The sequence below is a fragment of the Nicotiana sylvestris genome, chromosome 8 (assembly GCF_000393655.2).
Source record: "Nicotiana sylvestris chromosome 8, ASM39365v2, whole genome shotgun sequence".
NCBI lineage: Eukaryota > Viridiplantae > Streptophyta > Magnoliopsida > Solanales > Solanaceae > Nicotiana > Nicotiana sylvestris.
Window position 1 is genome coordinate 220802621 of NC_091064.1, and position 23226 is coordinate 220825846.

The 23226-nt window shown below is 35.2% G+C and overlaps 3 protein-coding genes across 4 annotated transcripts; all 3 read left to right on the plus strand.

Moving 5' to 3' along the window:
• Positions 1–219: 219 nt before the first annotated feature.
• LOC104211731 (plant UBX domain-containing protein 7-like) lies at positions 220–1353 on the plus strand. The gene has a single exon (XM_009760828.1). It carries the CDS (start codon positions 220–222, stop codon positions 1351–1353), a length of 1134 nt encoding a protein of 377 aa, XP_009759130.1.
• Positions 1354–9592: 8239 nt separating this feature from the next.
• LOC104211729 (protein trichome birefringence-like 23) lies at positions 9593–13629 on the plus strand. Its single transcript, XM_009760824.2, has 3 exons — positions 9593–9951; positions 10813–11099; positions 12402–13629. The coding sequence occupies exons 1-3, from the start codon at positions 9711–9713 to the stop codon at positions 13173–13175; spliced, it is 1302 nt and encodes a 433-aa protein (XP_009759126.1). The 5' UTR covers positions 9593–9710; the 3' UTR covers positions 13176–13629.
• Positions 13630–15055: 1426 nt separating this feature from the next.
• On the plus strand, positions 15056–18396 carry LOC104211730 (high mobility group B protein 6-like). 2 transcript variants are annotated; one of them, XM_009760825.2, is made up of 8 exons: positions 15056–15563; positions 16052–16177; positions 16269–16543; positions 16627–16732; positions 16855–16920; positions 17138–17308; positions 17413–17598; positions 18053–18396. In XM_009760825.2, the coding sequence occupies exons 1-8, from the start codon at positions 15096–15098 to the stop codon at positions 18161–18163; spliced, it is 1509 nt and encodes a 502-aa protein (XP_009759127.1). In that variant the 5' UTR covers positions 15056–15095; the 3' UTR covers positions 18164–18396. The 2 variants fall into 2 exon arrangements, with proteins under 2 accessions (XP_009759127.1, XP_009759129.1); XM_009760827.2 differs by having other exon boundaries at positions 17416–17598.
• The last annotated feature ends 4830 nt before the right edge of the window (positions 18397–23226 follow it).

Sequence of the window (23226 nt, forward strand, 5' to 3'; positions counted from 1 at the left end):
ATAGTTTCTTTAATTTATTCCTAAATAAATTTTATAGTTTTACAACTAATAGTAATCCTAAATTATGTAGGAGATAGTTTTCATTAGTTTCTTAATTCACGTGTAAAATAGTTTTCCTAGTCAAAATCAAATAAGTTTTCCTATTTCCTATCAAAATAGGTTTCCTACCATTATAAATAGAAGTATTACTACCTATTTTTTTACAACGAAAAGAAAATCATGGAATCATACCAACAGATGTTAATTTCTTCTTTCCTTGAAATTGCCATAGATCAAACCGCCGATACTGCTCGCCAATTTCTTCAGACAACAAAATGGAATCTTGAGGAAGCAATTCAACTTTTCTACAATAATGAACTTGTTGATAATCCTAGCTTGAATGGAGACGATGACGATGACGATGATGACGACGACGATGATGATGATGTACGGCCGCCTTTACATGTAGAAAGAGAAGTTATTTATGGTCATAATAATACAGTACAATATAATGGTAACAGTTCGTCACACAACTTTGATGATGAAATATTGAGTCGTCTTGGAGATGTTTGGAGGGTAGAGGAACGAGACGATAATCTTGCTTCTATGTATCGTCCACCCTTTGCTTTGATATACAACGGGCCTTTTAACAACGCGATTGATACAGCAAAAACACAGAACAAATGGCTGTTAGTGAACATGCAATCCATGCAAGAATTCACGTCACACTTGCTAAACAAAGATACTTGGGCTAACGATTATATTGCTCGGATTATAAAAAAGAATTTTATTTTCTGGCAAGTAAATGATCACACTGAGGAAGGCCAAAAAGTTTGCACGTACTATAAATTAAATTCTTTGCCTGTTATATTAGTAATTGATCCTATAACAGGTCAAAAAGTGCATTCTTGGAATGGAATGGTTCAGCCTGAAATTCTATTAAAGGATATTACATCTTTTATTGATCTTAGCCCCTCAGAATATCATGCTAATTTATTGCATAAACGATCTAGGAAAAATCCTCGCGATGAAATTAAAGAAGATGAAGGCGTACAACAGACTAATGAAATCAAAGAAGTAATGAAGATTTGCTATCCAACTCTACCTGAAGAACCAGAAGGTGATAGGAATTTAATTTGCAGAGTTGCGATTCGCCTTCCTGATGGACGTAGAATACAGAGGAATTTTTTAAAAATTGATTCAATTAAGTTGTTATGGTCTTATTGTTGTGTTGAGTTTGAGGAAGCAGAGACAAGGCCATTTCGATTCAGACAAGTTATTCCAGGGGCAGTGAAGTTTTTAGAGTATGATAGTAACTTAAATTTTGAGGAGTCAGATCTTAATAATTCTATTGTTTCTGTAACTTGGGAATGAATTTCCATTGATTTTCATAATGATGTAACTTAGCTTGAGTTTTATTGATTGTTACAAATTTTTCTGGGTTGATTGAATTGTTTAGCTTCCTTACAATATCTTTTTTTTTTTAAGAATATTTCGGGGCTTATTTATTGAAAAAGAGATTTTTTTCCCCACAACTATGAACTAACTTCCTACTCAAAAATGAAATTTGAATTTATTTGTAAATTCTAGCACCTTTTCGGCCTCTCTATAGTTCCGCTCAAAAGCAACCCCATCTTTTTCTTTATTCTTTTAGCGACTTAAGTGTTTTTTGGGTAAAAGTTTAACAAGATTTTATTAAGAACAAGAGGTTATTCAGCTCGTAATGTGCCCAAGGTGCTCTTTTTGAGCGAAATTTGGGAGGCTACTGGTTTTGGCTAGTATCCATGTAGCCTACATCGTAGCCTACATGGGGCCATCCCGTGCTTCACGTGTCCATATTGAAACGAGTGGTAACTAAGGGACGAGTTACTCATCGTCCCCATAGAGAATACTGAAATTAATGAAGGCTTGGCTTATGAAGAAGCTCTTGTTGCCATAGTCGAGTTATAGGTGTGGAAAGGTGTTAGAGAAAGCTCTACATTATTCCTAATCCAAAAGTTGTTGAGTTTCTTTTTAGTATAGAAAGATATTAAAAAGAGTGTGAATAGAAAATGGAGGGAAATAAAAATTTTGGGTAAAATTTTAAGTTTCACTCTCCTTTTAATGAGACATTGTCCCTCATTGGTAGAAGAAAAGGAGTTTGGTGGGTTTATATACAAATGCACTTCATTTAGCTCTTAAAGAGTTAGGAAGAAGGCAAGCCTCGCGCCGTCGTCGTCGCTCGCTCGACATCGGCTTCGGTTAATTGATTGATTAATTTTTTGGACCAAATTTATTTGTTAATAGTAGATATTAACGTAATATTATCCGCATTTGTAATGGGTATGTTCCAATCCGTGTATTGTACCACCAATTGCAATAGCAGTCACCTAGTGCTCCTCCCACCATGGGGGCGAGTCTCACAACTGACTGCTATAAATATGAGCAGCAGCAGTTGGAGAATAACACACCAAAAAAAAAAACAGAATTGAGAGCTATTGATCCTCTCTTCACCGAAAACTCAACGTTGGCTATAATTTGCATTCCTTCCTCTCAGAATTTCCATTCGACTTCTGAGTTCTCCTCCCTTGTTCTGCATTATTTTAAACTACAAACAAAGCATCCGTAAGTGTGATTTGCTGCCGAACTTTGTGTTCACTGAAACACTGGGGTTTGAAGTACCGCTACACCAGTGTGTAATTCGTTCTATCTTGGGAGGAAATAATCCATAACCTTGGGTACTAGGAGGGGATTAAATTACTTAAGGAAACACTGTGAATTCAGTGGGCTCGAATTAATTTCTATTTTATTTATATTTACGTTTATAAGCTAACGTTCTAATTTTCAGAATCATTATTTACAAAATACAGGCAAAGTAACAAGCTTAAGGAATTTAATAATTTTAATTTCTGTATTTGTGTTACTTTTATTATTCTGGAAGCTAAAACCTTTGTGGTTTTTGTGTACTCCCGTTTGGAGAGTAAAACCTTCGTGGTGGTTTGTTGGAGATTAAAATCTACGTGATTTTTACTCCAGTTTTAAAGCCTTCGTGGCGTTTTGTTGGAGATTAAAATCTACGTGATTTTTTACTCCAGTTTTAAACGTTTGTTTGTATCATTTTTTTTTCCAAAAAAAATGGCGAATGACAACGGAAATCAAGTTGTTCCGATGGTGACTGCCAATGCATCGACAAGCCGAACACCGGCTTTAGCACCAGCAGAAAAACCCGAAAATTTTTTCGGGATTGATTTCAAGCGCTGGCAGCAGAAGATGTTCTTCTACCTGACTACGTTATGTCTACAGAAGCTTATCAAGGAAGATATTCCTGATCTGCCAGATGAAACTCCAAAGAATGAAAGCTTTCTCGTGATTGAGGCGTGGAAGCATTCTGATTTTTTGTGCAAGAATTATATTCTTAGCGGACTGGATGATAATCTGTATAATGTATACAGTGGCGTGGAGACATCAAAAGAATTGTGGAATGCGCTTGAAAAGAAATACAAAACTGAAGATGCTGGGATGAAGAAATTCGTCGTTGCAAAATTTTTGGACTACAAAATGGTAGATAGCAAGTCTGTTATTACCCAAGTCCAGGAATTGCAAGTAATTATTCATGATCTACTTGCTGAAGGTATATTTCAAAAGAATACTGATGTTGAAAGTAAAATTTTTAGTAATTTTACTAATGGAATTTTCATTGAAGGTCTTGTCATCAATGAAGCATTCCAAGTAGCAACAATAATTGAGAAGTTGCCTCCATTGTGGAAGGACTTCAAAATTTATTTGAAACACAAACAAAAGGAGATGTCCCTTGAAGATCTCATTGTTCGATTGAGAATCGAAGAGGACAATAAAGCTGCTGAAAAGAGAGGCCATGGAAATTCAACAATAATGGGAGCAAATATTGTTGAAGATAACAAAAAGATAAAGAAGGCTTCTGGTCCGAAATACAACCCAAGCAAGAAGCGGTTCAGTGGAAACTGCTACAACTGTGGAAAAACCGGACACAAATCTACGAAGTGTCGTGCTCGGAAGAAAGACAAGAAAAAGGGTCAAACAAATATGGTAGAAAAGCATGATGATGTTGATGACTTGTGTGCCATGCTTTCTGAATGCAACATGGTAGGAAATCCTAAGGAGTGGTGGATTGATTCTGGAGCCACTCGCCATGTTTGTGCTATGAGGGAAGCATTTTAAACCTATGATTTTGCTGGACCCGAAGAGACGCTTTCTATGGGAAATGTTTCTACAACAAAAATTAAAAGATATTTCTCAAGATGACTTCTGGCAAGGTCATGACTTTGAACAACGTCCTTCATATTTCCGAAATTAGGAAGAATTTAGTCTCTACTGGACTTCTTGTAAAGCACGGTTTCAAGTGCGTTTTTGTATCCGACAAGGTTGTAATAAGTAAGAATGAAATGTTTGTAGGAAAAGGGTACCTCACCGAGGGCCTTTTCAAGCTCCATGTAATAGTTGTTGACAATAATAATAAGAATTCAGCTTCTTCTTACTTACTTGAGTCAAATAATTTATGGCATGTACGTTTAGGTCATGTCAATTATAAAACCTTACGGAAAATGATTAACTTGGAAATATTGCCTAAATTTGAATGCGAAAAATCAAAATATCAAATATGTGTGGAATCTAAGTATGTTAAACATCCTTATAAGTCGGTAGAAAGGAATTCAAATCCTTTAAACTTAATTCACACAGATATTTGTGATATGAAGTCAATACCATCTCGCGGTGGAAAGAAGTATTTCATAACTTTTATTGACGACAATACTCGATATTGTTATGTTTACTTACTTAATAGTAAAGATGAAGCAATAGACGCATTTAAGCAATACAAAAATGAAGTTGAAACGCAACTTAACAAGAAAATAAAAATGATAAGAAGTGATAGGGGTGGTGAATATGAATCTCCTTTTGAACAAATATGTTTAGAATATGAAATTATTCATCAAACAACAGCCCCTTACACGCCCCAATCCAATGGGATTGCGGAAAGAAAGAATCGTTCATTAAAGGAGATAATGAACGCATTATCGATAAGTTTTGGTTTGCCACCGAACTTGTGGGGGGAAGCCGTTCTTATGGCTAACCGGATACTAAATCGAGTACCCCATAGCAAAACACAATCCATTCCATATGAAAAATGGAAAGGAAGGAAGCCCAACTTGAATTATTTGAAAGTATGGGGGTGTTTGACAAAAGTGCAAGTTCCTAAACCCAAAAGGGTAAAAATAGGACCGAAAACAATTGATTGTGTTTTCATAGGATATGCGACCAATAGTAAAGCATATCGATTTCTGGTTCATAAATCAGAAAATCCCGACATTCATAATAATATGGTTATAGAATAGATAATGCTGAGTTCTTTGAAAATATATATCCGTATAAAAAGGAATGTGAGTTGTTTGGTGAAGGATCTAAACGACCTCGGGAAGAAACAAAAGAAAGTACATTTAATCAGGGGATCCAAGACGTAGTAAACGTCAAAGAACGTCTACTTCGTTTGGACCAGATTTTGTGACTTTCTTATTGGAAAATGAGCCTCGAACATTTAAAGAAGCTATGTCTTCTTCAGAATCATTGTTCTGGAAAGAGGCAGTCAATAGTGAAATAGAATCCATATTGAACAATCATACATGGGAATTGTTTGATCTTCCTCCTGGAAATAAACCTTTGGGTTGTAAATGGATTTTTAAAAGAAAAATGAAAGATGATGACACTATTGATAAATTTAAGGCAAGACTTGTTGTCAAAGGGTATAGACAACGAGAAGGTCTTGACTACTTTGATACATAGTCTCCAGTGATGAGAATTACGTCCATATGAATGCTAGTAGCTTTAGCTGCAGTTTATGGTCTTGAAATTCATCAAATGGACGTAAAGACAACCTTCTTAAATGGAGATTTGGAGGAAGAAATCTACATGGAACAACCTGAAGGGTTTGTGGTTCCAGGTAAAGAAAAGAAGGTATGTAGACTTGTTAAGTCCCTTTACGGACTAAAACAAGCACCCAAACAATGGCATGCGAAATTTGACCAAACAATGTTGTCAAATGGTTTTAAGATAAATGAATGTGATAAATGTGTGTACATTAAAAATGTTCCAAATCACATAGTCATTGTTTGCCTATATGTGGATGATATGCTGATAATGAGTAATGACATTGCCAACATAAATGCGACTAAGCGTATGCTAACTAGCAAGTTTGATATGAAGGACTTGGGAGTTGCGGATTTAATTCTGGGGATTAAGATCCAAAAGTCTCCTCAAGGTCTGACATTGTCACAATCTCATTATATTAAGACAGTACTTGAAAAATTCAAGCACTTAGGCTTTAAAGTTGCAAAGACTCCAATTGACGTGAATCTTGCATTAGCAAAGAACAAAGGCCAAAGCATATCAAAATTGAATTATGCTCGTGTGTTGGGATGCTTAATGTACATCATGAATTGTACACGACCAGATATAGCTTGTGCTATAAGTAAACTGAGTCGATACACGAGCAATCTAGGTCAATCTCACTGGATGGCAATGAAACGAGTTTTGGGATATTTAGAACATACCCAAAACTTTGATTTGCACTACAGTAAATATCCTGCGGTGATTGAAGGATATTGTGATTCAAATTGGATCACCGGTTCAACTGATTCGAGTCCACAAGTTGATATGTATTCACTATTAGTAGAGGAGTGGTATCTTGGAAGTCGTCCAAACAAATATGTATTGCTCGCTCTACAATGGAGGCTGAGTTCATAGCCTTAGATAAAGCCGGTGAAGAAGCTGAATGGCTCCGAAATTTCTTAGAAGACATTCCATTTTGGCCCAAACCGCTGGCACCAATATGCATACATTGTGATAGCCAAGCAGCAATTGGAAGGGCTGGGAGTGTTATGTATAACGGTAAATCTCGTCATATACGACGAAGGCATAAAACCGTTAGGCAACTACTCTCTAGAGAAATTATCACGATTGACTATGTAAGGTCAAGTGATAATGTGTCGGATCCACTTACAAAAGGCCTAACTAGAGAGGTAGTTGAGAAATCATCGAGGGAAATGGGACTATGGCCGAGAACAAGTCATTGAGGCGGTAACTCTACCTAGAAGACTTGAGATCCCAAGATCTAGGTTCAAGGAGATCAAACAAAGTCATTAATGACGGTTCAACATTGTCAACAAAAATTTTGGTCCATTCTCGTGATGAGACAATGTTCAGTACCAAGGATAAAACATTAAGGCTTTTTAATGATTTCTAAATTTGATACAGGGTATATCAAATAGTGTATCTACGGGATGACACGTTTAGGAATCACCTATGTAAGTGTGAAGTGTTAGCCGCTTCAAGGAGAATTTTGCAAGGCCAATTCTCTACGCACTTATGAAACCAGGCAGTGTTCATGGCTGAAACGAACACAACAATGAGAACCAAAGACGGTTAAGGGATTGATTGTGTGACTTATGGTTGTCTAGGTATACACTAAATTTCGACGATTCAAAGATATCAAATCTACCGATTGACTGAGTATATCCAACATAAGTTCACTACAGAAAGTTCAAAGGGAAACCTACTTATCCAGATGCAATTAATCCTTGCTTGCAAATCACACAAGTTTTTCATGCATACTTCCGTGATATAGTCATTCCCCATTCATGTGGGGGATTGTTGAGTTTCTTTTTAATATAGAAAGGTATTAAAAAGAGGGTGAATGAGAAATGGAGGGAAATAAAAATTTTGAGTAAAATTTTAAATTTCCTTCTCCTTTTAATGAGACATTGTCCCTCATTGGTAGAGGAAAAAGAGTTTGGTGGGTTTATATACAAATGCACTTCATGTAGCTCTTAAAGAGTTAGGAAGAAGGCAAGCCTCGCGCCGTCGTCGTCGCTCGCTCAGCTCGGCTTCAGCTACGGCTTCGGATTCGGTGATCGATTGATTGATTAATTTTTTGGACCAAATTTATTTGTTAATAGTAGATATTAACGTAATATTATCCGTGTTTGTAACGGATATGTTCCAATCCGTGTATTGTACCACCAGTTGCAATAGCAACCGCCTAGTGCTCCTCCCACCATGGTCAAGTGCTTGCTCCATAACAAGCTCGTGCATGCTCCACCATGGCTTGCTCCATAACAAGCTAGTGCATGCTCCACCATGGAGAGGGGGCGAGTCTCACAACTGACTGCCATAAATATGAGCAGCAGCAGTTGGAGAATAACACACCAAAAAAAAAATTAGAATTGAGAGCTATTAATCTTCTCTTCACCGAAAACTCAACGTTGGCTATAATTTGCATTCCTTCCTCTCAGAATTTCCATTCGACTTCTGAGTTCTCCTCCCTTGTTCTGCATTGTTTTAAACTACAAACAAAACATTCGTAAGTGTGATTTGCTGCCGAACTTTGTGTTCACTGAAACACTGGGGTTTGAAGTACCGCTACACCAATTGTAATTCGTTCTATCCTGGGAGGAAATAATCCATAACCTTGGGTACTAGGAGGGGATTAAATTCTTTAAAGAAATACTGTGAATTCAGTGGGCTCGAATTAATTTCTGTTTTATTTATATTTACGTTTATAAGCTAACGTTCTAATTTCCAGAATCATTATTTACAAAATACAGGCAAAGTAACAAAAGTGTCATGCTAAAAAGATACTATTCCTTTCATTCAATTTATGTGAAGGCCTTTAACTGAATACGGAATTTAAGAAAGACTTTTAAAACTTATAGTCTAGAATAAGAAATAGATATTTATATGCTTATAATTAATTATCTCATTAACATACACGAAGATGACATTCTTCTTTACACATACTAAAAAGGAAGAGTGCGACGTAAAATGAAATAGAATATTAATAGTAAAATTTAATGATAGTTTGTCATGTACAAAATTAGCAATGTCAAAATCAGCGCTCATGTAATTATCATTTTCTTTAGTTGGTAAATTAATTCAATCATCTAAATAGTGTGTACTACCACATTAGGTAAGGGACATAAACCATAAAGCTAAAATGTATATTTCTTAATCATAATGTAGTCCCAGATTATTATATTTTCAGATTTTGAATTATGAAGTCTTTATATTGAAGAAAACCAATCACCCATTTGGCACATCTTCATTGGGTGCAAATATATACTTAATTGAGAGGAATACTTTAATTTATTTATTTTAAACAAGGGTAGATCTTATAGATAAACTACATTAATCTAAACCCGTAGCTTAAAATATTCAATAAGTAAGTACAAAATACAAATAGTAGTAATAAATTTCAAACCCTATAAATTTGGCGAGATGTGGTAAAATTACAACTCTATAAAATTCAAATTATGAATCCCCATTTTAAATATTTAACAATTTTTTCTACATAATGGGGTAATAAAATGGGAATCCTATGATCTAAAAATGGTTAATTTTTCTTTTTGTGTACTTATTTACTTATAAATAATGGTAATTAAAATATTCCCTGGTTATGTATCTTCTGTTTCTGTCCGAACTCCAAACCAAAACTCAATTGTTTAACATTTCTTCATCATGTGCTTCTGCAATTTACTACACACTCCACACAGTCCACCTTTGTCGGCTCTTTCAACTTGTATTTAATACTGTATTATCCTCTATCTGTTTCACTTATTGACACTAAAGTTCAATACCCTTTTGAAATCTTGAGCAAAAGATCACATCTTTATGGATTTTCATTAAAGATCTTCGCCCCATAGTGAAAATAGAAGAGCTCAGTGTGAATGCTGAAGAAAATGTTGTTTTCTTGGAAATCATGGTGGAGGTCATTATACAAGCAAAATCACTTTGTTTTAAAGTTGGGATTTTCGATTTTGTTATTGGGTCTTGCTTTTAGGCTTTTATTTTCAAGATCTGATGTGATTTCTGAAGTTCAAGAAACTCCTTTTGTTCAAAAGACTCAATCTTTATCGCCTCCAGTTTCTTTCAGTTTGCCTGAAACTGCAGATCAGATTGGTCCTCAAGGTATTTGAGCTTTTTCCTATTCCTGGCTTTATATATTTGTGAATGGAAATTGAATATATATATATATATATATATATATATATATATATATATATATATATATATAGTGTGTGTGTGTGTGTGTGTGTGTGTGTGTGTGTGTGTGTGTGTGTGTGTGTGTGTGTGTGTGTGCGCGTGTATGATAATAGAATGTCATAAGGAAGGTAACTCCTTAATGATCATAAGGAAGAAGACTTGCATAATTGAGAATATGAAATTTAAGTACTTTTGGATCTATTATAGCTATAATTTTTAAAAGTTGAGTTTAAGTTTTATGCACGGATGGTTAAAATATTTGCACCATCATGTTGTTTAAATAATAATTGTAGGTAACTCAATGTAATAACATTATCCTAGAATATATAGTAAGTAACATGGTGTAAAACATTCATTACGCTGTCAGTGTATATAACTTAAATATGCGTTTGTATTAATTACACTGTAGTGGGTGCAGTGTTAATCCACATTCTCTGAGCTATGATCAATAATTTGTATGTTTGTGGCTGTAGTAAGTCAAAATGTGCAAAGCATAAATGCTTTGTTATACCCTTTGCTTTTCATTTAGTGTGGAACTCTGTATAGTTTGTGGGGGAGGGACTTGTTTTAATTGGAATTGTTACCTAAGGGTTGAAGTTGAACTTGACAAAATAAGTGGATCATTTTGTTTGATTTAGTTATCTTGCTTTACGTCATAGTAAGTTATAGATCTGTTGGCTGATTCTTTAGCTGCTATTCTTTTATAGTATGTGTCTTGTTTTGGAATATCAAGTTTGTTGTATCTGTTGTCACATGGTGTGATTTGTTTCCTTGGATGTGCTATAGAGCAAGCAGGGAAGTGTAATCTTTTCAATGGAGATTGGATTCCTGATCCATCTGGTCCTGTTTACACGAACGAGACATGCAAATTTATTGAAAGCCATCAGAATTGTATGACGAATGGCCGGCCTGATACTGGTTATCTTTACTGGAGGTGGAATCCACGTAGTTGCCAGTTGCCTCGGTTTGATTCACATAAGTTTCTTCAGTTAATGAGTAATAAAACATGGGCATTGATCGGTGATTCAATTTCAAGGAACCATGTCCAATCATTTCTTTGTGTACTCTCAAAGGTAACTAGTCATAGTCGTTGTCAATTGTTCTATGTTGCTTCTGTAAGTTTTGGTTGTTCTTTTGCCATGTTTCCACCATAATTTAGCATTGTTGATCAAGTAACAATTGATCTTTTTCTTCTTCCCATTGCTTGGAAAATCTTTTTTCATGAAGGCACAGTACATTCTGCTCACTTGCCTTGAATAAGCGCTTAACTTTTGCGTAGGACATTTTTGTTATCTATGATGTTCCACTCCATTCCCATGTTTGGTATCCTCAATTATGTTCGGTCCGTGCCACCAAAAATGTACCCTTCCCCTTTTGTTGTTGAGGAATGGGTTAGAGAAAATTTGCCTGAAGTAAAAATTGGATTGATACAACTTTCTGTACTAATATAAAATGCATTGGAACTTTCTACTTTAAAAACAGTGGACAACATTTGGGCAGCCCAATGAGAAAGCCAGTCAACTTGGAATGGAGGTAGTATTCAGTTTGGATCTCATTAAATTTAGGTGCGCAAACATTAAAGTGCAAGTGTTTAACTTTGTATTGCATGGAAGCTGTTACTGGGAGATAGCTTGAATGTTTTTAATCACCATTATAATGTCGGCAGAGTATTTCCCTGTGTATGAACAGGGCATCGTACTTCTTAAAGAGATTTTTGCTGGTTTCTTTCAATTTAATTTTTTTTGTTAAAGCCTTAAAATTTCTCCCCGATCTTCATGTTTGTCGTTGCTTCCCACCATTTTTAATCTCTATCCGGAAATGCTTGTAACGGTTAATTATTGAGCTATCAAGTTCGGTTAGCTATACTTGGGGTACCAAAAGCCAACCAGTTGCATGGTAGCAGGTTTCAGCATACACTTCGGTTATGAAGACCTTGTATTAGAGTAGTTGAAGCAAGGAGCGTCCTGTGTAAAGTTTTAGAGGTTAGATCTGTCAGAAGAATCGGACTGCTTATAAGACGTTTTAATAAATTTAGAAGTCCATTTGTCTCAGAAACTACAGTGTTATATAACTAAGCTAGGTATCTATTACAGTAACATTTTTTATCTTGGATGCGGCTTTTGGCCGTAATGGATGTTTCACTAATGCTGGCCATCCGGTAGCCCGATTAATTGCTTGCAATTTTGCTAATTGTTGAGTGATTATGAGGTGCTATTCATCTGTCTTTTTTAATTTCTTGTATAATCCGCACAAGGATGCGATGCTACTATTTGAAGGTTCTACTTTCGTGAACTTGTCACTCTTCTAACTATAGGTTTGTGCTTTTTTTTTTGTTCTTTTATTCTTTTTAATCTTATTGGACGATGCTATTTCAGGTAGAGGAAGCCATTGAAGTATACCATGACAAGGAGTACCGGTCCAGGAGATGGTTATTCCCCTCATACAACTTTACCGTTTCAGTTATTTGGTCCCCCTTTCTGGCACAAGCAGCTATATTTGAAGACTACAACGGAGTTTCCACATCTGAGATTGAACTTCATCTCGACAAGCTTGATGCGAGTTGGACTGATCAGTTTAACAATTTTGATTATATGATATTTGCAAGCGGTGAGTGGTATGTCAAAACTGCAATCTACTATGAAAACGATACAGTAGTGGGCTGCCACTACTGTCCCAAAAGGAACTTGACCGAGCTTGGTTTCGACTTTGCGTACCGTAAAGTTCTTGGAAATTTTTTCAACTATCTTCTCTCATCAAATCACAAAGGCATGATGTTTTTTAGGACCGCGACACCAGACCATTTCGAGAATGGTGAGTGGTTTAGTGGTGGACATTGTAAAAGAACCAAACCGGTGAAGGAAGGTAAGTTCAATTTGACCGAGATTAACAAGATTCTACATGAAATCGAAATAGAGGAAATTGGAAAAGCTACAGCTAAAGCTTCTGAGACGGGTTTGAATCTAAAGCTTTTCGATGTAACTGCCCTTTCATTAATGAGGCCCGATGGGCATCCAGGTCCGTACAGGTATTTTCAACCGTTTGCAAAAGATAAGAATGCGAAAATCATCAATGACTGCTTGCATTGGTGTTTGCCTGGACCTATAGATGCTTGGAATGATATGCTAATGGAGATGGTGTTAAATGGTTAATTTCATAAACTTGTGAAGTGGAAGTTGTTTCTTGAGCAAATAGGCAGACCAGTTCATTGAGATGGCATTTACTGAGAACAGACATCGCTCGCTTGTGTATCCTACTCTGTGATGTGAATACTAGAGATTTAAGCCACACGATGGGTGCTGCTCGCGACCATGTTCCTCGGGTTAAGCTTCAGTTTGCTTATATATAATTTTTTTCATTGGGGAAGTTCATCTTAATTATAATGTTGTTCATTGATTCTCATATATATGATTTTTCAGGAATCTGTAGTGGGATTTATTTTTGAGGGGATTTGGAATATATATAGAGATCTGAATCAAATGAGAATTTGATGATGGTGAGTCACAGATTGTGTTGTACACTTATAAAATTAGCAAGTCACATGCTAAGATAGATTGGTGCAGTTTTCCACTAATTACTTATTTGATATTACAAACTTTTGAATGATTCTTTGTAGTTTAACCATCTCTTAGAATTTGATCTTAAATTCTGTAACTGTAAAGTGCTGTTTAGGTTGGTCCTGGAAATGTGAGAGCAATATATGCTCTCTGTTAGCCTCGGTTAAGAAAGAAGGCCTTAAGAATGCAAATTCTAGCCGATGTGCTTAAACCTTAGTGGACAGAGTTATACTTGGTGAAATAGTCGAGGTACACGTAAGCTGGTCAGAACACTTTAAACAAAAGAATTTTAAAAAGGGGTATTATCACTTTTAGCCCGTGCCAGAAACTATTTATATCTGGTAGCCGAAAAAGTATATAAAATTTGTATTATTTTTGGATATAACATACAAAATGTATATATATACAAAAGTTATACAAATTTTATACATTTTTTCGGCTATTATTTTTACAACGGCTATACATTATCTTTTTTCCATTAAAAACAACATTTGCTGAATGACTTATATTAGGTTCCAAAATATTGTTATTATTGGAGTTCAATCAAAATCCCGTTCTTCTGAGTTACTATCCCTCGCTTTTTTATGGGTCCACCTCTACTTAGAATAAAATAAAACAAGAAAAAAAGGAAAATTAGCCTATTTTGGTTTTTCCTTTGCCCAATTAACCCGATTAGCCGTCCACTCAATCGCTTAAACAAAAAATAGGTAGCGAGGGTGAATAATTAATGTATATGACTAGAAAAAACAAATAATAAATTTGGATGTTTACTTGTGTAAAGATGCCTTTTCCTTTTCGGGTTTAAGTATAAAAATAGCATGGGTTAGCTAATTTTCAGACTGGTAATTGAGAAATAGCTAACGTTTGTAAAGTCATTGAAAAATAATCATTATTTTGCTGCAATACGGAAAGTTCCAGCATAATATACTAGCGATTGGAGCACATGTGTATGAACTTCCAGCATATTATGCTGAACTAATATATTATGCTGGAACTCCAGTATATTATGTTGGAAGTTCACATGTAAAAGAATTCGTACTCCGGTATATTATGCTGGAATATTTTCCAAATTTTGAACAGTATTCGTTCAAATTTATCTTTACATAAAAAGTGACTAAATTTCGATTACTTTTGAAATTGTGGCTATTTTTCAATTACCACTTGTAAATCTGGCTATTTTTGAATTTTACCCGGTTTAGTGGTCTATTGAATGGGCTTTAAGAATTTTCCAATTTAAGAGTGTTTAAAAGGATATTGTCAATCCAATTCCAATTCTGCTAACGGTAAAGATTTTCAAATTTTATAACCTTGGAACTCAAAGCACTTTTTGAAACAAAGTGGACTTTGAATTTGAAAAAACTAACCGTTGGCTCTCCACTTTCCTATATAAAACCCAATTTTCTCCACCCTGTAGTCAGTCCTATACCATTAACTTTACTCTTTCTAGCTTCAACCTATTGTTCAACCCCCCCACTCCCCACCCCCACCCCCACCCCCAGAAAAAAAATTCTAGCCATGGCTACCACTGCTGAGATGACCCTTGTCACGGACCCTGTGCCCGCAAAGAAGGGGAGGTCGAGGAAGGCGCTGAAGCAGAAAAATCCATCATCGAACGAAGCCAATATATTGGCTGCTATTGTAACTCAGTCGCCTTCACTGGCGTTGCCAGTGGACGACTCAGTTAAGGAGAACCTTGAAACCCTCACACAACCACGATCCGAAAAGAAAACAAACAAGAGAGGAGCCTCAAAGGCTAAGAAACAAACAGAAACTGAAAATTCATTTGAGAAAGAGTTGCTAGAAATGCAAGAAAAGCTTCAAAAGATGACACTTGAGAAGGAGCAGACTGAGGAAATTTTGAAAGCCAGAGAGGATATGTTGAAGCAGAAGGAGGAAGAGCTCGAAGCTCGGGATAAAGAGCAAGAGAAGCTTCAAATTGAACTCAAAAAGTTGCAGAAAATGAAAGAGTTCAAACCAACCCTGGTATGTTTCTTAAATCTCGTTTCTATTAGTCTTTTCTTTGCAGCATTCCTTGTAGAAAAGTTGACATTTTTATTTTTGGGGATTGAGGCGCAGTTTATTTTATATTTCATAAAAATTCTTGTCTGTAAGTAGTAATCCTAAAGCTGACATTTTTATTGTTAGGTATTGAGGCGTAGTTGATTTTATATTTCATTAATTCTTGTTTGTAACTAGCAATCGCAAAGCTGACATTTTTATTGTTTGGGATTGATGCGTAGTTGGTTTATTTCATTAAATTCTTGTTTGTAACTAGTAATCCCAAAAGACATTTTTATTATTTGGGTTGAGGCCCAAGTGATTTTATCATTAATTCTTATTTGTAACTAGTAGTTCCAACACTGTCATATTGTCGTTTGGGATTAAGGCGTAGTTGATTTATATCTCAGATATTCTTGTTTGTAACTAGTAGTTGTTTGAAAGCTGACATTTTTATTTTTATTTTTCATTAGAATTTCCCTATAGTGCAATCTCTAAGGGACAAAGAGGAGAAAAAGGAGAAGAAGAAGAAGGCAGATCCTTCGAAGAAAAGGCCAGCAGCGCCGTACGTATTGTGGTGCAAAGATCAATGGAATGAGGTATTGCTACAATCTTAGTTCAAATGTTCATTGCATTTTGTACTTTTTTAATATACTGGTTTTTTTTTATAGTGGGAATTTGTTATTTCAGGTGAAAAAGGCTAACCCAAATGCTGAGTTCAAAGAGATATCAAATTTATTGGGGGCAAAGTGGAAAACAATAAGTGCAGAAGAAAAGAAGCCTTATGAGGAAAAATACCAAGCTGAAAAGGAAGCTTACTTGAAAATTGTCGGGAAGGAGAAGCGCGAATTAGAAGCTATGAGGCTCTTAGATGAAGAGCAGAAACAGAAAACAGCTATGGAATTGCTTGAACAATATATTCAATTCCAACAAGGAGCAATTGAAAATGAAAACAAGAAGAAAAAGTAACATTCCCTTTCTGTGTCCTACTTGTTTTTGTGCCTATGAACTTTAAATCTTATATTCGCCTCGTTATTCATCTTTATAGGAAAGAAAAAGACCCCTTGAAACCAAAACAGCCATTATCAGCATTTTTCCTGTTTACAAATGAGCGTCGCGCTGCTCTACTTGCTGAGAACAAGAATGTAAAGGAGGTAAATGATGAGTTTCGTTGTTTGCACGACTGCTCTACTTGCTTGGGGTTGAGGCTTAGTTGTTGTCGTTACTATTTATAGGGCTTATTAAATTCCTTAACTTAGTATTTCTCAATTTATAGGTGGCAAAAATTACAGGTGAAGAGTGGAAGAACATGACAGAGAAACAAAAAGCACCTTATGAAGGGGTATTTTACTTTGTTTTAGAAATTGAATCCCTTTGTTTCACTCAAATATTTCGATTTTTATTGGAAACAATCTCTCTGCCCTTCCAGGCCAGGGGTAAGGCTGCGTACATGCTATCCTTCCCAGACCGCACTTGTGGGAATACACTGATTGTTGTTGTTGTTGTTGTTGTTGTTATCCTTGTTGTCAGAAGCTAAATAAATTCTTTCAAATATGCAGATGGCAATGAAGAGAAAGGAGAAATATTTGCAAGAAATGGAAGTTTATAAGAAGAAAAAAGACGAAGAAGCTGCTGCACATTCGAAGGAAGAGGAGGAACTGATGAAACTTAAGAAACAAGAAGCACTTCAATTGCTCAAAAAGAAAGAAAAGACAGAAAATTTAATCAAGGTTCTTATTATATATTGTTGCTCTAGCCATTCTTGATCCAATTTCTGATTAGGCTATGAAACTCGAATTAGCTTATTGATTTGGTTTGTTGTTGTGGTGATTAGCAGAAAACGAAAGAAAATCGCCAAAAGAAGAAACAAAAGGAAGACAATGTTGTGGATCCTAACAAACCAAAGAAGCCTGCTGGATCATTCTTTCTCTTCAGCAAAGAGGAAAGGAAGAAACTAGTCGAAGAGCGCCCTGGAATCAATAATTCTACTATTACTGCTCTCATTTCTCTAAAATGGAAGGTAAATAAAGAGTTTAAGTTCCGTGCAATGTATAGATTTCTACGCTATTAGATTAACTTGACCAATAGCAACGTGAAAATGGCCCCCTCTTTAGTGGGATTACATGAGCAAATGCCTGAACCAAAATATGTTATTGCTATGGGAGCCTGTACTATTACAGGCGGGATGTTCAGTTGCGATTCTTATAGTACTGTTCGGGGAGTCGATAAGCTAATTCCCACTCGTAGTTGTCTGAGTCGTTGCGTTAGGGCAATACAACTACGAGAATCAGTCGTCCTAACATTACTGTACTCTTCATAGCAAGTCTGATATGGTAACCTGAAGAATAGAATTGATAACCTTCCTATTATAACCAATTAAATTGAACTGACATTGTATATAACTTGTTTCAGTACAAAGTTTACATATTTTTCTTTAGTGTGTGTTGATGTAGAGCTATTGTTGTGATGTGTAGGAATTGAGTGAAGAAGAAAAACAAGTGTGGAACAACAAAGCAGCTGAAGCATACAAAAAGGAAATGGAAGAGTACAACAAATCTGTAGCAGAAAAGCAGAACAACAATTAGAAATAGTAGAAATAACTATAATATGTTCAACTGATTATGTTGAACATAGAATGATTGCTAGTTAGTTGAAGTAGTAAATAGGTATCATTCCAATTTCCTTTGTTGTTTAGTAGCAGTTAAATCTTTGCTAATGTCCTTTTCACATGTGACTTCTAATGGAAGACATTCACACAACTTTTTCAAGTGTCTGAGCACTACATAGAAGACATTGAATATTCACACTTTTTCAAGTATTCCCCTTCGCAAAAAAATTACACATAATTTATTTTATATATATATATATATAATGTTTTGAATCTCCTTGACATTCTTGGGTTAAAACCGGTTCAAAAATATTCTTAACGCAATGAGATATTATCCGCTTGGGAATTCCCCAAAAGGACTAAGCCAGGCCCCCACACCACCTGCCAAATAGATACAAAGATACTCTTCATAGCCTGTTCGGCCATGAAATTTTCAGTTTTCTATTTGTTCAGCCAAATAGAAGTTTTCACTTTCAAAAATTCAAAAAAAAAAACAAAATTATATTCATGTCCAAACACAACTCTAATTTTCAAATACCATTTCTTGAATTTTATTTTTTTTATTTTTTTTTACATTTTTTCAAAATTTTCCAATTCTTATGTCGAGACTCCCACTAAGTTTCTAACATGTGAGATTTTTTTGAATTTTACATTCTTATGTCCAAACCCCCCACTTAATACTGGTGTGATATTGTTGATTTTTTTCAAAAATCTACAACAACCTTTCGGCCAATTTTCTTGCAAATTTTATCCAACTTCATATTTTAATGCAATGTTGGAATTATAATTAATCTCTTTCTTTATTTAAAATTTGAGTGAAACTAACTTTGCTGGCAGTAAAAATCTTACTGCTATCGCAAAATAATAATAATAATAATAATATTAGATGTTAGAGCCACAAACCTTCTTTTTTTTTTAAAAGAAGGTTCTATCTTGACTTAGTGACTATTGGCATTTCATTTCTTTTATTTTTATAGTTTTTTTTATGATTATACAATTATCTCAATGATTTCCACTCGTATTAACATGGAGTCCAATTACAACAAATGTGATCCTCAATAACCGGAGACAAGATTCATATAGTCCGATATATTAAAAATAAATTTCTCTTTTATTTGTTCACTTGATCAATAATAATTTATTTATCATTAGGTAATCACACTTCCCAACTCATGCTTTGTTGTTAGATTTAGTTACTAACATGCAATATTTTTTCATGTTTTATCCTTATCATTAACTGTTAATTCTTTAAATCATTTCTCAAAACTTTTATAAATGCAAATTATAAAATATATACTTTATTTATTTTTTTCTTAAACAGAGTGTAAAGTTAAAAATGAACAACTAAACATAGACGGAAGAAGTAACTTTTTGGGAGGAGTATCAAGTCATACTGGTAAAAGAGAACATAGGGACAATAATAGATAACCTCACACTATTTAAAATCGAGACTCCAACTCTTGATAGAATTGTGGATTACGTAGTAGGGAACTGATCCTCTTTAATGTTCATCTATTAAGTGGGGTTGTTCTTGAGTAGTAGTTGGAGTATATAGTACTCCTCCGATCCATAATACGTGGTCAATTTATTTTTAGCACGTCGATTAAGATAATATTAAATTCTATATAAAAGTACCTAATATGACTAAACTATCCTTAATTAAATATTTAATGTGAGTAGTAAGAAATTTTAATTTTTTTTAGTGATATGTACGTACGGATAATTTTGTAAAAATAAATTAAATTTTTTCTTGATTATATAAATGGACATTTATTTTAGAGCAAAATAAAAAAGCAAATTAATCATTTATTGTGGACCGAAAAAAAGTACGTAATAGCAAAAAGAATAGAAAAAGAGGAAGAAACGAAATAAGTTTGTTTGTCGGCTTTTGCGTCATATTAGATGTGAAGAAAGAAGTAAACATTACGTGTGGGAAAGCAGATTTTTGTCCTTCTAATATCAGAAGCACTTACGAAATTTGTTTGGTGTTTATGAGTTAAATGGAAATTGGAAATAACACTTCACAAATACTCCTTCCATTTACTTTTACTTGGTATGTGTCACACCTCCTTTTTGCGCGTCTACCCCGAAGGATAAATGCGTGAGGGAGTTTTTCCAATTTAAGTGACAATATTCGAAATGAGATTATTTATTTAATTCAGAGTCGCCACTTGGGAAAGATTTGGCTTTTGGTGTCCCAAGTCACCGGTTTATCTTGAATCCCAATTCGAGGAAAATATTCGACTTTCCAAATAAAGTCTGCGGACCAGAAATTCTAAGTAAGGAATTCTGTTGACCAGAGGGAAGGTGTTAGGTACCCCCGAATCCCGTGGTTCTAGCACGGTCGCTTAAATTGTTGTAATGGCTAAATATCTGATTTTATACATGTTATGACTTGTGTGCTTTTATTAAGTTTAAACCGCTTTTATTATTATTATTTTAATATAATTGCAACGTCGTGAAAATGCATCTCGAACCACGTCACAATCAATGCACCCGTGGTTGTTAATACGTTCCGACCCCGTTGAGATTTGGATTTGGGTCACATAAATGCGCACCCGAATTTAAGAATGTAAATTAATTAAAATCGTGCCTAAAGAGTCTAACGCATTATTATCTTTGAGGAAGGCAGTGAAATTCGCTAAACGGCTCATCCCAAATTCTAAGTACTTATTATGACCAATTATTGAGGGCCCCGCAATTTGCATTTTTATTTGGCGAGGCTCGTCTCATTATCAAAAAGCATTGACCTATAGTGACTATGTTTTCTATTTTGTTCGTCTCTATAATGAAAGAAAAAGAGTTCTAACTTATTTACATGCTCACGAGTTATTATAGTTGAGTTTCAAAAGTGAGTCGTTAAATCTGAAAACGATACAATAAGAGCAGTCAGTTAACAATTATGGGCCCAGGTCCGATGTATAAGGGGTAAAACTGGACCTGTGCCATCCTTATTCAGATGTTGGGCTTAGCTAAATGATTCTACACATGTTCAAACTTTAAGAATCCGAAATGAAAGTGATACATAATGAAACCCGTTTTTTTAACGAATTTAGATGAGCAAGTTGTTAACTAAAATAGTTTGAACTATCGAGTAATCAACCTAACGTCTGATGTGTATTTGGAACATGCTGTTTAATCGAACAAATTGAACTAGCAGAATGTTACAACTACACTATTAGTCCTTTTAAACTAAAAACCTACGGGGAAGAAGTTTACAACTTAAACTGCTATAGGATAGTGCCCATGTTATACATAACCAACAACTACCTGATTCTAGTGAAGGCAACTAGCTAACATATATACAACCGAGATTCAGTATATAACCAGAGTTTACATGGGCAGCGCATAGAATGTTCTAAGTACAGACAGTAAAAGAAAGAAAAGACTACATTAAACTACAGCTTCAAATCTTTCCTATTTTTGCATTCATGCTGAGTAGCTTACAAGATGAACCAGTGTATCAGTTTGTGTACCTGGTATTTGGAAAGCAAGGAAAGAAGATGAAGATCAGTAGAAGCAGCAGTAGTGTAAATACACAGCAACAACAGGTTCAGCAACACAGCAAAACCAGTAACGACCAGTAGAATAACCTAGTAACAGATTGAAAACCAGCAGTACCAGAATGCAATCGCAGTCAAAACAGAAGAGAGACGGATAAAGACGCAGTAGTTTACTGATTTTTGAATAACACTCAAGGAAAAGCAGCCTGAAATTATTCAAGTAAAAGTTCAACTTGTTTTTCTCTTTTTGCTCTCAAATTCTAATTTCTCAAAATTCAGTCAACTCTCTCAACTTTCTCCTCTATCCTCCTCTACACTATGTAAAAATGACTCTATTTATAACCAAGACCCTTGTCTTGAACCACTAACCCGAAATATTCCCATAATTGCATGCCTTGCCCCCACTGCTTAATGTTTTTCTTATTTAATTCCCTTGTTTCCCCATGCTTACATGTTTTGTCCCCCACTATATTAAACAAATACATTATTCCCACTCCATTATGTCTTGTCCCCCACTATATTAAATAAATGCATTATTCCCACTCCATTATGTCTTGTCCCCCACCATATACTATTGTAATATTATTAATGCCTAGTGGAAGGAGCACTCAGATTAAATAATTGTTCAAATTTTCAATTCCAAAAATACCCCTCCGAACTTACTGAAATTACCATTTTAACCCTGAAAATACTGCAATTTACCATTCTACCCCCATCAGCTATAACCAATTCGCCTAATCAATTCTAACCAAAATACAACAGCTATAGCCAATTCCTAAACAAATTCAAACAACAAATTCAAACTAAATGATGAACAGCAAAGAAACAAACTGGAATTATTTTGACTAAACAATATTTTTATTTTATTTTTTTCTTTTAACAACAAACCTACTTTCAGATTCAACAACAATAACAAACAAGTAGATTCAAATCACTAAACTCAAAAATCAATTGAACTTCAAATTAAATCTAACAACATTACAACCAAGATAAAGGATTCAAGTCATTAAACTAACACACTTCTATATTAAAACTAAACAAGAAAAAAAACAAACTGAAGAAATAATCAAGAAACGACAAACAACGAACAAGAAAAGAATCAAACATATACTGATTTCAGATCCGAGAATATCAAACAAAATACGGACAGAAATAAAACTTAAACCAACTAACTGGATCGGAACAACGATGAACTCGAACGGAAACAAATCTGCCCGGAAACTTTGAAACCAAAATAACTCGAATCTGCCCGGAAAATAACTCGACGAGTAGGAACGCAACAGTGGCGGCGCTGGGCAGTCCGTAGAGGGGTCGTGCGGAGATGGAGTTCGCTGGGGGTTTCAGGTGAACGGGGCTGGTGGTAATGACGGGACTGCGTGTGACGTAGCTGCTGGTCGTGAGGGAACTACTGGTCGTTTGGAGACGACGAACTGCACGCGTCGAAGCTGCACGTAGAAGCAGTTCACGTCCATGGCTGGAGCCTCGCAACTGGAGGAGCTGGGCGTTCATGGCTTGGGGTTGTCGCAGGTGGTCGCTT

Excerpts from the sequence above, each read along its gene's own strand:
- LOC104211729 (XM_009760824.2), top strand. The coding sequence starts at position 9,711 with ATGCTGAAGAAAATGTTGTTTTCTTGGAAATCATGGTGGAGGTCATTA. Across the intron at positions 9,952-10,812 it reads AGATCAGATTGGTCCTCAAG|AGCAAGCAGGGAAGTGTAAT; the intron begins GTATTTGAGCTT and ends GATGTGCTATAG. Across the intron at positions 11,100-12,401 it reads TTCTTTGTGTACTCTCAAAG|GTAGAGGAAGCCATTGAAGT; the intron begins GTAACTAGTCAT and ends ATGCTATTTCAG.
- LOC104211731 (XM_009760828.1), top strand. The coding sequence starts at position 220 with ATGGAATCATACCAACAGATGTTAATTTCTTCTTTCCTTGAAATTGCC.
- LOC104211730 (XM_009760825.2), top strand. The coding sequence starts at position 15,096 with ATGGCTACCACTGCTGAGATGACCCTTGTCACGGACCCTGTGCCCGCA. Across the intron at positions 16,921-17,137 it reads AAAAAGCACCTTATGAAGGG|ATGGCAATGAAGAGAAAGGA; the intron begins GTATTTTACTTT and ends TCAAATATGCAG. Across the intron at positions 17,309-17,412 it reads AGACAGAAAATTTAATCAAG|CAGAAAACGAAAGAAAATCG; the intron begins GTTCTTATTATA and ends TGTGGTGATTAG.